The following is a 17,082-nucleotide window of genomic DNA, read 5'->3' as shown; positions in this document are numbered from 1 at the left end:
TCCAACGAAATGAAGGAAAAAAATATTTATAACTAATCATTTTTTTACTTCACGAATCATTGATGCGGGTTGAAAAATAACGAATTGCAAATTCGACAGAAAACAAAATTGGAGATTTACTGGAATTATTCGAGAGTTTTTTTAATATCATTTCGTTAGACTCCAACGTTGCAAACTTCAGCTTCATATTCGGGTTATAACCGCAGGGAGTCCGAACTCCTCGAACACCTTGTATACTGCTGACGAGTGCTTCTCTTATTCGAGAATTTTCACTTTAAATGCACACGAGTGGTGCGCACATGCACGAGTGTAAACGCATCAGAATTATTTCACCGGCATATCATCAGAGCGAATAAAATTTGCGAATATCATTAACGCGATTATATTCGACGAGGGATATAATGACGAAATAATGACGATTCAAGTAATACGTTGCTCGAACGAAAAGAATTTTTCAGTAAATAATCCAAATTAAAATGCACCTTTTTCGTGGCTTAACGCCGCTTTTTATCGAATGACAATTTTGAAATTGTGCGATCCTATTTTTCGTCGAAATAAATAGCAAAACGAATGTTCCAGGGCTACAACAGTACTTCAAATATGAGAGTCAAGTCCGAACGAAAGTCCTGGTTTGTTGAGTCAGCCCGCAGGCGTTATAAAACGTGTAGGCTACCTGCATTACGCATCCCTGTCTCGGGGCATGCATCACACTTTCTCATTCCTTCTGCAGTACGCGCGAACACACGTACAGAAAGAGACAAGTGTGAAACGGAGGATTTCGTGCGTGCACGCACGAATACTTCCTCCCGAGAGATTTGATCCTGACTGAGTGCGAGAGGGTTCTTTCTTACTGCGCTGCTGTGCCAGTAAACATTATTGCCAACGCGGGAGAAGCTGCTCGCCGACAAAAACCAACACGATCGGAGCCAGCTCGGAAATGCCTTAACGTCAGTGGATAATACCAGTGATCGTTGTTACTGATATTATTGTCGTTTCGTAAGCTTATTTGTGGGAAAAACGAAGGAATTTTTGAAAGCGTTCACAACGATTGGCCTAAGAAGACACGATTCGGTTCAACTACTTAACCCTCTCAGACCGCGTTGACGGAAAATGATTCCCTTCATTATTTTATCTCAAAATACTTTCTAGTTTCCGCGAATCCATTGTAACATTTCGGTTTTTTTGTTGGGAAATATGAATTTTTTAATGTTCGCTGCGCGCAGCACCAGGTCCTTGGGGAGCAAAATCAGGAAAATTTACGAACGAATCTAGCACCGAATACCTTAAGGAGTTTCGGTACAAAAGTCTAAATATTAAGAAATTGATCAAACTTGGTGATAATGTTGTTCAACATCAAGTGCAAAAACACAATTTTTTTCAAAATTTTCTTCTACCTAGTTATCGAGTAATTACGCATTAAAGCAGATTTCTTATGCCCGGAATGTATACCTATATATATGAAAACGCTATGCTTATACACGTGAACTTTAGTGATCAATTACTCGATAACTGTGTAGAAGAAAAATCTTAAAAAATTTCTATTGCCAAATTTGGCACTAAAGAATATGTTCACCAAATTTTATAAAATTCTAAACTTTTTGAAATTTTTTATGTTTTTAGCATGGTTTAGCATGGCAACATTGTATTGCCTGTACCGAAACTCCTTAAATAAATCATATGTAACGAGAAATTGAAACACGAGTTCTGGCCTAAGAGTAAGTTTAGTGAGTAATTCGAATAAAATGTTTTTCTACGACACATTTCCCCCTCTCAAGATTTTGAAGTGTCGAGAGAGGTGTTTCAAGCAAGGTAGTTGGAATCGAACGCTTGAACGAATAGGTCCGATATTAGAGAAAAGGACGATTCGAGGCAAAAGACAAACGACAGATAAGTCTTCTTCCTCCTGATAATTATTTTGAACTGTACCAGAACAAACATGTAAATAAATTTCGTTCGATCTTTTAAAACAATTGAATTTTTTTCTTGTAAAAATTCTAAAATAAAGAAATAAAAAAATAGAATATTACACATATTAGCTTCCCTTTGAAAGGAAATAACGATTGCAGTACGAGAAACAATTTCATACTCACTTTTCTTTTGCGATAACTAAAGCACCTTTTCACACAACGCCAACTCAACATGAAACGCCGACTTCATATCGATATTTCGATGAGTTAAAGCAGTTTACCTCTTGGTTTAGGAGTATCTAAAGTGCAATCTAACCTTGCTTCATGGAAATAGGCAGTTAGAACCCCGACCTTACTGACCGATGCAGTTTTATTGGGCCTGGAAGCGCGTGTTGCGTAGAAGCAACATACGGTCCGAGAGGGTTAATTAGTCCAATCATTGTTCTAAGGCTCTCATTAAATTTTTGGCTAAATTAGACACGCGCCATTTGCAAGCGCTCGCGCTCTCGTACTTTGGATAATTTTTAACCCATGAAAATGATGTTCACCTGTGGCAATGCTGATGGCACAATAACGAGGGCTCCGGGTGGGGCTCGATTGCGCTCTCGGTCGGGCTATGATCCTCAAAGTTTTTAATTCATGACGCACCGAGCAGCTAGGAAGAAGAGAGCAGCGGGGAAGATTTCTCGACCACGTCAGGGGAGCGGAGCGATTGATGAGTGGCGAAAAAGAAATAATGTAGAGCGAGAAAAGCGTGTGCAAGGGTGACTTTCAGGGGTGGGAGGTTAGTTGTCAGCTCAGCAGTGAAAAATTCACCAATTAAAAAATCTCATTTCTCCGGGTAACGAAGGGTGCCCAGGCAATTAACGTCAGCGACGGAAATGATTTATGAGCCGCAAGAGTGGGAGGATGATTTTTCGCACAGAGGATTTATAACGCACAGAAATATTCATCGTCCGCAGACGGAAAAACGGAACTCTCAGTTTTGGGTATTGAGCGGCGCGTAGATTATGCTCTTTCAACTTTTTACAAGTTTTTTCCGACCTCGCAGCTCATTACGGATCGATGAAATTTTCGCGCTGAGCCTTTCACGATTTTTTGTCATTCTCGAGCTAAGAAACTCGGCGGGGATTTGGAACGTTGCGTATCGTCGAAAATCAAAGGAAATTTCGCTGCGCTGGAAAAATCTAAATGAAAAAATCGAACAAGTTTGACAGGTAATGAGACTTTTTCACGTCATAACAACCTTTTTCTTCAGCCAAACTGTGATCTTGCGAACCAAATTGTGCAAATAATATCTGCAAATAAAAAAATAGCTGCAAACTTCGATAGTTAAATTTTCCCACATCGTTCGCCAGGTCGAAATAATAAAAATTTCAGTCCATTTTGCCATCGCCCTGCGTGATTTTCAAACTCAAAACCTTGATATTTCTCAACCCACAATTCGGGAACGCAGTTGATTTCGGACAAATGTCAAAAAATAAGATTTTCATTGACTTTCAAGAGTCTAACGTCGAAACGCGATTCCCCAAACTTATTTTCCATGAAATTCAATCAATTGTGCACAATTGTATTCGTTATTGAAAAACGAAGAGCTGAAAAGTTGGTTTATGACTGTAAAAATAGTTTCAGCATAGGCAACATTACTTATTCACGAATTATTCGTCAATTCAAATTTCTGCAACTCGGCCGTTCCGTACGTGAGACAAATTTTCTTTGATCGTATTTTTTTATATACTTCTCGATTTTATGAGAGGCCAGCAGCGGAGCTGCGAATGCTCTTTGATACAGAAAATGCTACACGATATATTTAAAAAATGAAGAAAAAAAAGTGGAAAACGCCTTCACTTCTATTTGCGACTCTCGATACAAGAGTTCTTGAAACAGTAGACGGTGCAAGGGTGAACGTCATTTGCGACCAATTTCACGCGCGCTCCGAGCCGTTAATTACTTACTACTGTTACCCGAGATCCGCTCCGCAAACGCTCGACGCTTATAGCCAAAACAAAAGCAGCCACTTCCTCCCTCGACGCCGGTGCTATTCCCAATTTTAGCACAGTAAACACACTCCGAATATAATTTATTCGCGAATTATTTATCAATCAAAATAACACACAACTTTGCTGTTATGTAAATGACACAGACAAAAATATATTTAAAAAAGCAAGTTGGCTCCCATCTCCAGGAACGATCGTGTTTCCAACTGTTTTCGAAAACTTTCAAAATTCTTTCTGCAATAATCAAACAATTGTAACAGTTCAGAGGACATTTCAAGTTCACGTTTTTCACTCGCTGCAGCGTCACACAAAAACATCGTGCGATCCGCTCCCGCAAACACTCGACGCTTGTTCCATAGTCAAAACAAAGCACGGGCTTCTTCCCCCGACGCCGGTGTTATTTCGAAACATTGACCGCGAACGAAAACTTCCGACTTACACTTGCGTATTTTTTTCAATGCGTATTTTAATAATTCTGCACGATTTTATTGCTTTTGTGTAGTCAATCATGAATATTCAGTCATAAAACAGTCAATGAAATAATTACAAACGAAAACTGAAGAAAAAGAATTTTTGTGCCCGTTCTCATATCATTACCATTCACTGTCAGTAATGCGCCGAATACTTCAAACTGTAACCAGTTTCAATATCTGGTAGGCGGGTAGCACCTGATTACGGTGAGTAACGCCAGACAGCTCAGTTTTTCGACACTTACGAATATTTATTAAAAAAGTAAAAAAAGTGTCTTACGACGTCTAATTTTCTACGTTTTTTCTTTTTTTTCGCAACTACAAAATATGGTCATTCTCACATGAATCCGGAACAGTTGACGTAGCGCCTTTTTGCAAGGGAACGAAGAGCAGATTGGTTGAATTTCTCAAAATTTCAACTTGTTGTAACGATGATTCCTCCTTAACCTTTAAAGGACGATTCTGGTCCTAAACTTGAAAAATTCATCGATATTATGCACAAATTTCATGTAAAAAGAAAGGTCGATTTCAACGTAAAAATCGCCGTCCTTAAAAGATCAAATTGTGAATGAACGATAAATATTAATAATGAAGCAACAATAATTTCTCTTTGGAGACTGCGAATATTTCTTCGGTAAGAAGCCGCTGGATAGAAAGAAAGAAACGGTTAAATAACGTTCGGCTCGGTCGCTGGAGTCGGAGTCTGTCGAAAGTGAGTTACCGGCTGGAGAACTAGTGGGTGGAATTTGGTTGAGCTGTCAGACGGCAGAGAGCGCTGGGATCGAGCCAACATGGCCACGTGCTAATCGAAGCCCTCCTCGCTCCCCCGAGTGTCTCAGGACATACGTGTTTACGTGCAGTGTTCGTGGACACCCCGAGTTTTAATGTTTTCGTAACAACAACAACGAACGCATTTTTCTCCTGTTCCGTTCGGCGTATTCCGTCCATCGGCTCGTTTCGCATCGGAGCGTTTTCACCTTGGTCCTAAGATTGGAAATAACGGGGAGTGTGTCAGATATCGTAAACGTTCGATGATTCACGAATCGAACGGTTTCACGTCCAAAAAATGCTGTTATAAAAAAATCCTGCCATCTACTTCCACGTAGATAAATGTCCACGCGAACACATCGATCAATACATTTATACACATCATAAGAAGTGCGCGAATGTTGGGTGCTGGAGCAAAGTGCAATGATTACTGTCACTCGCTCGTGAGTTCTCCTCGATGCACAAATCGAGCTTCGTTCACGTGACGACTTTGTTGATCAGTGTTTTTGCTTCTGCGACGATCGTCATGTCCTCCCCGGCAACTGTTGCCAATTGCACGTGTACCTGTCAACAACCAGTCGCCGATTCGGACGCTTGTGTTATCATCAACGAGTCGACGACGAATTCTCCATACTCTAAAACTTTGACGAACCGCGAGAAAAAAGATGCCCGGAACGAGCAGCGTGTTATAGCGGGTTATCGACCACATGGAAATCTAGCCAGACTTCTCTTGGACAAGCAGAGAGCTGACGAACGTCTGGAGAGCTACGACAAAACACGAGTCAGTATCCCTTTACTATACGCATGCAAACCCTTCATTTTTTCATTCTTTCAACTAACGCGTTTTCATTGCACAAATAATAGTAATAATAATAGATCGAATTTAGCAGATACCGAATATTGTCAGAAAAATCTACAATTGTTTTCGGTTGATAATCAGTTGATCTATAAGCTTGGAATCAATACTTCGAAATTCAAACGCGAGTTCATGGCCCGATGTCGAGTCGAAGAGTTTCGTCATCTTTTCAATCATTTTCTTTCCTCTCAAATAATCGATCGTTCCAGTTCGAAATCGAAATAAATCTTCATACGAAAAATTATCAGAGGCTGAAAGCTTTGACAATTGGATATATTTTTCGGGTTTCATGCGAACGTCGCGTGTTGAGGGAGTCGACAGTCCCGTTCTCGAGATATTTGTTCTTGGAATTGGCGTTTTTAACAGACGTTTCCAAGGGCAAATTCTGCGATATTGATATTAGGCAAACAGGGAGCCAGAAACTGATGAGGCACTGTAGACTAACGAAAATTCGAATGGGACAGTTCCTACCAAAATTTTCCGATTGCAGAAAATCAGAACATTAAAAAATTCGTGTTTTTTTAAAATTACATGTATTAAGTTTGAACTCTTGATCGATCAATTATGAACCTGAATATTTAATAGAGAAAAAATGAATGGCAAAGATTTGAAGAGTTCAAAAAATTTCATTCTCCAAGAGAATGAAGCCGCACATTTTTTGCAGTATTTCGAGATGTTTGAACAGTGATCCACTTGCACGACTACTCGAGCAATTATTCACTCATTAGGCGCCGGGTGGGGGTGAAGAGCATTGGACTCTTCGATTCGCCTTCTGGGCCTGAATTTCGAGTTTGTTCTTCACCTGTTTGTCTGTCACGCGTTAGTTAAGTTAAAAATATTAAGAATTTCAAAATGATAAGAATTTAATAAAATTTGGTAAATGTGTTCTTTAAAAATAAATAAGACAATATCAATTTTTTTAGATTTTTCTACCACATGGCTCTCGAGTAATTGAGCACCAAAGTTCACGTGTATAAGCACAGAGTTTACACATATACAGTTATACGTCTCGTGCAGAACTTCGATTTAACGCACAATTATTCGATAACCATGTGGTAAAAAATTTGAAAAAAATTATATTTGTATACTTGATGCCAAAGAGTGTTATGACCAAATTTTATAAAATTCTGATTATTTTGATTTCGTGATCCACCCTCCTTAACAGGATATTTTCACTAGAAACTTTTAAAAAATTGATGTATTTTTTCCGATGATAAAAGACACTGCTTTTTCATGCTTCTGAATAAAATTTTCGTAACCGTCACAACTGAACATTCCGGCCACACTTTCAAGACTGTAGTAAAACAAGATTGACTCCTTTTTGCACGATTCCTTTTCAAAATTCGCTTTGAAAAATTGACGATAAACTTTTTCTCCGAATTGCAAACCCTTCCTGCATTTTCAATGTGTTTTCACTCAGTCCTAAAATGTTCTTGAGCATTAACGTGTTTTTTTGAACTTGTTTGTAGAAACTTGCTCAATTTTATTCGTCTGTCGATTATTATTGGGCTTTCATATTCTCCGTAGAAAATTTACCGGTTTTACATCTTCAAAAAAAATCATTTTATCTATCTTTTTTCCGACTTTTTAAAGATTATTACTATTTTTTTTTAAATGAAGGAGTTTTCCAGTCGGGAGATTTGATCTTATTAAGGAGTTTCGGTACAAAAGTCTAAATATTAAGAAATTGATAAAACTTGGTGATAATGTTGTTCAACATCAAGTGCAAAAACACAATTTTTTTCAAAATTTTCTTCTACCTAGTTATCGAGTAATTACGCATTAAAGCAGATTTCTTATGCCCGGAATGTATACCTATATACATGAAAACGCTATATGCTTATACACGTGAACTTTAGTGATCAGTTACTCGATAACTGTGTAGAAGAAAAATCTTAAAAAATTTCTATTGCCAAATTTGGCACTAAAGAATATGTTCACCAAATTTTATAAAATTCTAAACTTTTTGAAATTTTTTATGTTTCTAGCATGGTTTAGCATGGCAACATTGTATTGCCTGTACCGAAACTCTTTAATGGTGTGAATTGTCTTGACCAATTTTTTACGTAACTTTCTATGTGTGCCGGAGAGTGTTCTTATTTGTAGTATGTCGAGATTTATCGCCAACTTTTAGTCTATTTAACTTTAAGACTATGGATCACTAAGCTCACTTGGGATTTTCGAAATCGAAATTCTTTGACATATTTTTAACCATGTGAGAATGAGATGCAGTCAAAAACGACTGAATTCGATTGAACCCGTAGACGCGACACTGGTGTAAGTTTGCCCCCAGGAAAATTTCAAGTGTACAGAACTTCAGAACTCCTTTCTTCAATTAGCCCATTTTTCTATGATAAAACTCGATTTTTCAATTCTTCAAATAATTGTAATCGATTACTAAGGAATTGTTACCCCTGAAAAGTCTCGTGAGATTAATTCCATAAATTCATCGATGGAATAAAAACGTTTTGGAAAGTCCAATTGCAAATTTGCAACAGCGTCGTGAGTGTGTGACCTCAAAGGGCGTGTGATGTCAACGAATTAATGCGTAAATACTCTTTTGCTTAAAACCATGAAACTCGTCACATTGAAAAAACAAAAAACATTCCATTGACCGATTTTCTCTCCCCCCGGATCGCGATTGCTTACAAATCGCGAACACTTCTCTCCGCGATATGCGCGTTTCTTTGACACGAAGCTTTAGTTGCCCATAGATTTCAATTAATCAATCAACGCTGCTCTATTGTTCGTCGTGATCGCGCGCGCGCGCGTCACTAATTCCTGCAATCAATCGCTCTCCGCAAGAAAATGGCTTATATAGGCGCATGAAAAGGCGAAGGATTCGCGAGCAATACGCGCGCGTGTACGTGTGTATGTCGCGCTCAGTTGCCGCCCAGAGTTCACGGCGCTGACCTCAGGTCCGTATAAATCTCGGACTCGGAGGCCCCTGCCTACTGGGACAAAAAAGTTGAGTGCGTGCTTTTACATTTTCGCGAAACGACCGTCATTTGCTACAATTTAACGCCTGAGATTTTATCAGCGATACAAACATTTAGTTCCAACATAAACAAGTCTTTTGTGGAGATGTTTTAAAACTGACATTTTTCATTGACTTAAACTTTTCAAGATTTTATTTACATTTAAAAAAATATTGAGTCCTTTTCCTTCTGTGATATTCGCGATGAGCTTCGATCAGAGTCAAATAATCATCGTAGTCCCTGAAACGCAGACACATTCGAAGTCCGTTTAGTCACAGCTTTTATTCAAAATTAAGCCTATTTCGGATTCACTCCGGGGGGAAAATCGAAAGCACAAAATTCCTCCAGGCCCTCAACTCGCCCCGTGGCATTTCTGCCAAAACGAAACGATGCAACTACGGAGAAGGAAAAAACATTTGACTCGAGGCTTTTCCCTGAAAAGATTTGACCTGAAAAAAATAGTTTTCCAAGTGGCCAACGAGCGATTTAGCGCCCCTTTTTCATGGAACGGTACCTCCACAATGGTTTTTCTCGAATACCAGCAGCGGAGTTTAATTGCTCTCCGTAAATTATGAAGCCCCCGATAGTTTCAATATCTATACACGTACTCATAATTTGTACACACATATATAGATTGAAAAGCATAACGAACGGGTTCTGAAATCGGTTATAACGCAGGATTTGCCGGTTCCTCTCTCTCTCTCGCGCGCAATGTTTATTTTTTTTTTTTATTTTTTTTTTTCGTTTGTTTTATTTTCGTAAAAGGCCCATGCAACTTGGGCAACCGCAGCGAGAGGAAGAGGCAGATAGTGAGATGATGGGAAACGATGCCAGAGGAGAGGGACGGTTAAGGTCTCGGGCCAGTAATAATTAGTACAATTACCGCGCAAGGCCAACCACTGCAGGCTATACCGAAGTAAAACGCGAAAGATATTGTACGTGTATATAAATATATATGTGTATATTTATATATATATAGAGCGATAAAAGCCGAAGAGAGCACCCGAAGAGAGTTTTGCTTCGTGAAGATTCAAACCCCCGTGTGCTCGGTAATTACGGATAATTACGTCCTCGATATTCCTGAAAACATCAACCGTGGCGGGTCTTCGCAATCCTCGTGCACTCTCTTAACCACCTTTCCTCTCTCTTGCGATGTTTCCCTCTCTCTCTCGCTGCCTCGTTCTCTTAAATGCTCAACCATTTTCACGTCGAACTGGTCCGTCTACTTATTGATATTCATATTATTGTCACTGCATCAATTTGCTAATTCATTAGCGGTTCTCGAAAAATTGTATGCGCAAATCGACTCGCGTCGCTCTCGTTTCACCGGATTTTATTAAGCATCGTAATTTTTTAGTAGGGGAACGAAACGTGCAGCTTTCGAGACGATAAATTGATTGCAGACTCGACTCGAGCTCGGAGAAAATTATCTTTTCAAAGATTTTTTTATTTTTTTCTCATTTCACGGTGAAAAACGAAAATCGTTGAAAAAATTTATTCCGGTTCTGACCCGCGCATCGTGGCTTCGAAAAATCGATTTTTTCAATAAGATTTTCAAAGCGTAACGTGTCAAAAGTCAGATTGAAGTATTGAATGTTTACGAAGTTGTGACAATAAACGGAAAGCGCTTCGAGTTAGTCCACTTTCACCGCATAAATCAAGCACCGGTTATCGTAAAATTGACTTGAAAAATTTTGTTTGCGCGCCAAAAAATGAACTAAGGTTGTATTCTAGTTTTTGCGATGTTCATTGAAATTCAACGTCTATCGAACAGTTTGACCAACCGAGGTGATCGCCCATGTCGTTTTTCTGCGTGGGCGTAATTCTTGTTTTTTCCAATCGGTCAAACGAGGTGGGGGATTGTCACTTAAGGAGATTCAAAACGGACCGCGAGCGGAGGGATCCATTGTCTGGAAGAATTATGATAAGTGCAATAAGTGTAAAAGGAACGCACTAAATTTAATAAAACGATAACAAAGTGGGCGCACCCTGCGAATTCGCAGCGGCAAATAAGATTCTGCTGCAGGAAGCGTAAGTGCGCGAGAGAGGAAACTTGCCTGCTGTTTACCTTTTTTCAAATATTAAGCGACTGATGGACGAGGCTCTCGAGACGGAAGAGCAGCGTGCCGCTGTTTCGCAGGACACAGAAAGAAACGGGAGGAGAGCGAAGAATGAAAAATAAGTCGAGCTAGTGAATAATAAAATTGGAGAGAATCAAATTCTTCGTTACACGCGAAAGAAGAAAACCCCGAAGAATTATCTCCGAAGAGAATTCGGCAAAAAACGTTTTCCATCGCGACGTTGTTACGCGTTCAACGCAGCACTCCCTTCGAGAAAAATTCTAATGACGCGGTGAGAAAATCTCTCTCGAATTCGAGTCATGCTCGAGAGCCAGGAAAATCCGCAGAGATGAATTTGCCGAATTCGCCGAGATGCACCGACTCGAATGAGGGCCTCGGAGTATGAACGCAGGAAATGCGAGAGAAAGACGCCTTCGTTAAGCCGTTTCGAGCTTTGGATTGAAAAAATAACGAAAACGTGGGTGGAAGGTAAGCGCGATTCCCTCTTACGGTTAGTTAAACTCGACGCCTTTTTCCAATCAGAGGGCAAATCCAGCACGCGCTCTTCTGCCGGTTTGAACATTCACGGGCATTCGTACATATATATTTCGAAAATATATGTATATAGGAATTCGAGAGCGCTCTACTGCCTGCCTACACGCGATAAGCGTTGTACCTTTTCAAAATAATATATTTTTATTAGCTTACCAGTAATAAATAAGGTGGTTTAATGCCTGCGGCTCATAACATTGATGAGCTAAATATAAATTCGCTTTCTCGCATACCTCGAATTCTTTCACCTTACCGAACGCTCCGATCGTGTTGATTTATCGAGTTGACTCTACGTAATTGGCCAACTTGAGGGCGAACGAAAAGTCGATCGAAGATATGAGAGTTACGAAGATTTTTCTATCGGCCTTCAGCTGGACGTTATTACTCGTTTAATTTTTCAAGTTAACAGGAAAATTAATGCCTGATCAATGTCAAGCCTCTGGTTAATATATGATATTTAAACGCCTCACTGAAGCTTCCTGGGCGTTTCGTTCATCTCGTGAAAGTGCACAAAACCCAAAGTGTTTCGTTCCTAACGCGGGAATCTGAGAGGCTCCGGGGGAGCAAATCTTAAAATGAATCTGAAGCTCTAAATCCCAAAGTGGGTGTTGAAACTGTACGGAAAGTTCATAAATTACGTTTACCGTTTTTTCATTTTTCTGAGCAGCTTTTTTTGTGAGCCCCGCCAAAGTTGCTGCCAAACATCGTACCTTAAGATCCCGCGAATCTGGAAATCGAAAACTCCAACTTTGGCATATTTGAAATTTGGAAATGTGCTGGAAACATACACCGTGCATTTATCCCCGGAATTATTATAAGATCCACCGTCCAGTTGTCGAGAAAACAATTTACGGAAATCACATTTTTTAAGGGCTCCACAGGCTCTTACGGCGGACACACTTCCCCTGCGACGATTTCAATTTAACTACGAAACTATTCCAACCGCTATCGTCATACGAAAAATTCTTCAATCCCAACAAATAAGTTCCACACACACAATTATAACAATTGCGAGAATAAATTTCAATAGTTTCTTTCATCATGAAAACAGCAAAAAGTTCAGTAGCTTTTTTTAATCACAACTAACGCATCATCTTCCTCAAAATGATAAAATTTATGGAGTTTGATATGAAAAATCACGCAATTTCGATCGTTACGACTGATTTTAAATTCGATCGATAGACTTATTAACTTTTTCGCGTATCTCCGCGTGGGTGCATGCAACGAAACGTAAGCGCATTTGTACACGCACAGACGCATTAAAATAGTGGGGATGTTTGGGGCGCCTGTTGTAGACCGCGAAGCTCTTCGAATTCCTGAGGCGTGTCGGATCGCGAGTCAAACGCATTCTCTTCCTGTGCCATTATGTTATTGCGCGATTCCCCGGGTTATGCGTCCAACAATCGCACACATGTGTACAACTGCGTTCGCGCACCGGCTTCGTGCATGTATCTGCACTCGTAAACGCGTGTGCAGATATTTGAAGCACGCGTACGTGGCTATTCCCCTCTTTCTCTTTCTCTCAATGTCTGTATACATAGGATAAGTATTGTAGATGCATTGCTGAACAATTCTGCTGTATAAACATACAGCAAATACAACACCAAAAGCGTGCGTGACCAGAGTCATCAGCAGGAGCCTTTTTTCTTCCGTTGTTTTTCCGCTTCCCTGTCTTATTATCATCGATCTCGACGCATAGATTCTCGCTGCGCTTCGAAAGACGGACTCGTTGACGTTGTGAAAAAATGAACGAGGAAAAGCTCGAGGAGGAAATGCGTGCGAGGTAACGCGCGTGCGAGCAAAGGCCCCGAAACTTGGTCAATTATTTTCTGCTAAATAGTTTTTACTGAATGCTCGTTTACGCAAAAGTTCAAGGAAGGATAAAAGGTGCTGATGATTCGCTAGTTTTTCAAACAACACGGTAGTGTTGTTTCAATAACTGCAACGCCGTTTCCTTGCCACCGAGGCCCGAAGCTTCGGATTTTTCAGCTCCAATGATCGATGGATATTTTCGGGGAGCCAAAGACAAAAAGTGGAGGATAATTTAATGCAATTTCTGTCATGAAGTAATCGTCGGTTAAAGAGCTTTCTGTCGTTGCCCTCGAACAGCAAGAAATTCAAAAACCCCTTGAAAAACGTGCGGCAATGATGGTGTTTCGTCGGTAAATGAAAGCGGAGTAAGAAAAAAGATAGTTGAAGCGGTGATTGGCACGTTAAAGTGGCAAGACAGAGAGGAAGGGAGAAAGAGAGATGGGAAGCTATCGCTGAGACGTGTTGGACGTTGATTTAGGTGGGTACGATTTCCGAGTCTGCTACCTGTCGAGTATTTCGCGCTTCGGTTCTATAATGCACCTATAAAATAACCTCTAGAGGCGCATGTAGCGAAAGAGGGAATAAAAAAAGAGTGAAAACGAGATGAGGAATACTTAGACACACATCAGCGATGCCTTCTGGCGTGGTGGGTTCGTGTGCAGTGAGAAAGAGAGGGCGCCCCGAGCGCCACAGAACTCGCCACTAATGACACGAAGAGGAATGTTGTCCCTGGGACTTGCGCCCTCGCTGCTGCCACAACACAAGCCCATCTTTTCCTCTCCCAGCGCACGAGCATGCCCACATATATGGATAAAACTTGGCGACAGCTTGCATAGTTTCGTTCCTACGTACGAGAGCTGTACACCTGGGAAGAAATGGGGAACGTCAACCTGGTCGCGTCGCGCACCGGGGGAAGCATCGCAGAAGCCCAGTAGCCGAGTCTCTTCCCAGCCTGCCATTTGTTATCCGCGGTGAAAAACTTGACGAAAAATAAAAAACGGTCCAAGAGTAAAAACGTTGAATCAAAGTGTGATGATGGCAAGTCCGCCTCCCAGTTTCATGTTCACAGGGTGTCTCGAACGCGATTCTCAACTCGGTGTTCACTCGGAGATCGCAGTGTTCTGGAAATGAACAAATTCTGCTGATATTCTGTGCGGAATATTGAGGAGGAGTTATCAATTGACGAGTCTTGACGAGACCAGCGCTTGGAAACAATGAAATATTCGCTGCGCCCGAACGGGCACGCACGATTCCCCCTCCTCGACCCCGCTCATCGGCGCATCTCATTCGCTGTCACTTACGTTGCTCGATATCTCTCGGAGCTCGTATCGCGGAGAAAAACGGCTGAGGACTTATCTTTTTCTAATTACGTTGCCTGCTCCTTTGTGATGTTTTAAATAACAACTTTTGGGACACCGCTTATGTGCTTGTAACGTCTTTGGACTCTCCGTGGGTATATAATACAAGCATGAGACGCCATAACTGCTCGCCGGGACAACACATAACGCAGCATGTGAAGAACGACTGAGGAACTCCTCCAAGCTGCAATTAGTGATACACGTACAATCGCTCACACACCCCGGGACAACAGAGTCCTATGGTCAAAGCCATAATTAAAATTGTCCGAGTACCTTTTCCAACAGCCAGAAGACCGGGAGTCCAGGAAGATCCTGCACGTCCAACTGGACGCCCAACTTTCCTATTTTTTCTTCATTTTTTTGGCTTTTTCTTTCATCGTGCATTTCTACTCGGAAATTACTGACGCTCAGCGTGTGCACTCTCTATTATCCCTCTGCGGGGATTAATTCCTTCCGCGCCTCTTTACTCACACGCTAGGCGGAACTTATCAGACACCTTGTCGTCCAACGACGAACTTCTTGACTCGTCATCATCTCGTTTCCGCTCCAATCGCGCTTTAGGGCTTCGGCATCCTGAAAACACTAACGGAGAGACTTTTATAACGAAAATTACTGTTTTCGTTGTATCGTCGGACCACATCGATATTTTAACAATAATCGATACAGAGTGTGTCAAATAATGCAAAAGTTTGGGGAACCATTGCCACAGTTCATAGTAAATAACGCCTTGTCCTATATTAAAAATAAACACCGAGCGAATTTTAACCAAAAACATAGTAAATAATGAAATGATTTGATGAAAATTCAGGAGATAAAGTAGCAGTCGTTGTGCTGTACGAAAAATAGCATAGTTTCATATTTTCCCTTTCACTGCACTGAATTTAGCTCAATAACATAGCAAAGACGCGAGTTTCGCCAAAGACACGAGTGACATTCGGATATCGATACATCGTTCGATGTAAGAGTGCGTCGCAGACCTGAATTTTGCCTATCGTACATAGTAAAATTTGAGAGAGCTGCTTTTGGCATGAAATTTTGATTTTTCTAGCAAATTCATTCGAAATATTCGTACAAAAGTCTCTCCGTGCTTCCAGTCCTCCCGTTCTCTTTCCAAATGGTGTTTCTGTACTGTTTTCAGTTCGTTTGAAAAAATGTCCAAAAATGTGCGTTTCGTTCGATAATTTCGAAGAATTAGATTGATAAGGAAACTGGAAGCATCATCTTTGGAGAGCAGAGCAAGCTTCTTACATTTATAATCGGGGGATGATTCTTCTCTCCTTTCTCGTTGCGGCAGCTGCTCGCGTTAATTACTCCCTTCCTCGATCGAGCGCTCCCCGCCATTTTTCCTCTCCCTTCATTTCGCGAGCCTAAAGACTCGGATGAGTGAAAAAGACGCGGTCGAAGCGCACAAAAAATTGGCGAGAAGTTGCGAATGAAGGATACCGGGGAAAGGAAGATGGACAAAGCACCATCAGCAACAAGTGTCCCCCGTCGCGAGAGCAAAAGCATCCTAATTATGCCCCAACCCTTTTTAGCGCCTCTCCGGCTCCCCGTCCTTGCCGTATCTTTTTTCCACTCCTCACGCTCCTCTCGCGTAATAGGTGTACCCAGGAGCAATGCAACATCTCGAGGGAGAAAAAACGATCGAGGGAGAAAGAAAACTGTGTTATATAAACCGAGAAAAAGATAATAAACGAGAAGAATCGAGAGGAAGGGAAGCGAGAAAAGAGGAAAGCTGCAGCTCCGAAAGGAAGAGGAAGAAGAATATTGTAGCTGGCAAACCCCCCCGAAGCGAAACGGGACAAAAAGCCTCCTGATTGCATTTTCGTATAATAATTCCCCCATCGTTCCTGAGAGTCTCGGGCGACGACGAGATGAGGCGAGACGCAATCACAGTGCAAGAGAGAAAGAGAGAGAGAGAGAGAAGTACCAGAGGCGCGAGTAAATTAAATCGATTTCGCCGATGCACTTCGGATAATTGCTCGTTATATTAGCGTGCCTTTCGACTCGTGTGCGTCTCTCTGTGTTTGACTCTAACGCACATAAACTTCGAGTGCGAGCAACAATAATTTTCTATCTGTTTTTTCCCCCCTTTTTTCCTGTGCGCTCTCTTAATTGGCTAATTATTTGGACCCTCGTCAACTCTCCTTGGACTCGGAACGAATCGGTGATCTCGATTTGTGCTACGGTTTATTTTCGTGCGTGGGTGTTTCTTCCTTAATTGTACGTAGTTTTAACAGTTGATGTGTTTTTGTTCCTTACTCCAATCAATGTCCTGCCGGCAATCAATTTTTTATCCCCAAACAATTTCTCCTTTTGCCACA

At 41.1% G+C, this 17,082-nt stretch overlaps 1 protein-coding gene across 2 annotated transcripts in view; it reads left to right on the top strand.

Moving 5' to 3' along the window:
• The first annotated feature begins 5,144 nt into the window (after positions 1-5,144).
• Positions 5,145-17,082, top strand: part of LOC122415322 (protein-L-histidine N-pros-methyltransferase) — a 34,239-nt gene continuing 22,301 nt past the window's right edge. The window contains exon 1 of one of the 2 annotated variants that reach the window (XM_043427348.1): positions 5,145-5,923. In XM_043427348.1, coding sequence (XP_043283283.1) covers positions 5,600-5,923 — 324 coding nt within the window. In that variant the 5' untranslated portion in view covers positions 5,145-5,599. The remainder of the gene's footprint in view (positions 5,924-17,082) is intronic. The other variant, XR_006261898.1, reaches the window with a different exon arrangement.

The sequence above is a fragment of the Venturia canescens genome, chromosome 8, assembly GCF_019457755.1.
Source record: "Venturia canescens isolate UGA chromosome 8, ASM1945775v1, whole genome shotgun sequence".
NCBI classification, from domain to species: Eukaryota; Metazoa; Arthropoda; class Insecta; order Hymenoptera; family Ichneumonidae; genus Venturia; species Venturia canescens.
The sequence above is the reverse complement of the archived record's forward strand: the minus strand, read 5'-3'. Positions and strand labels throughout refer to the sequence as shown.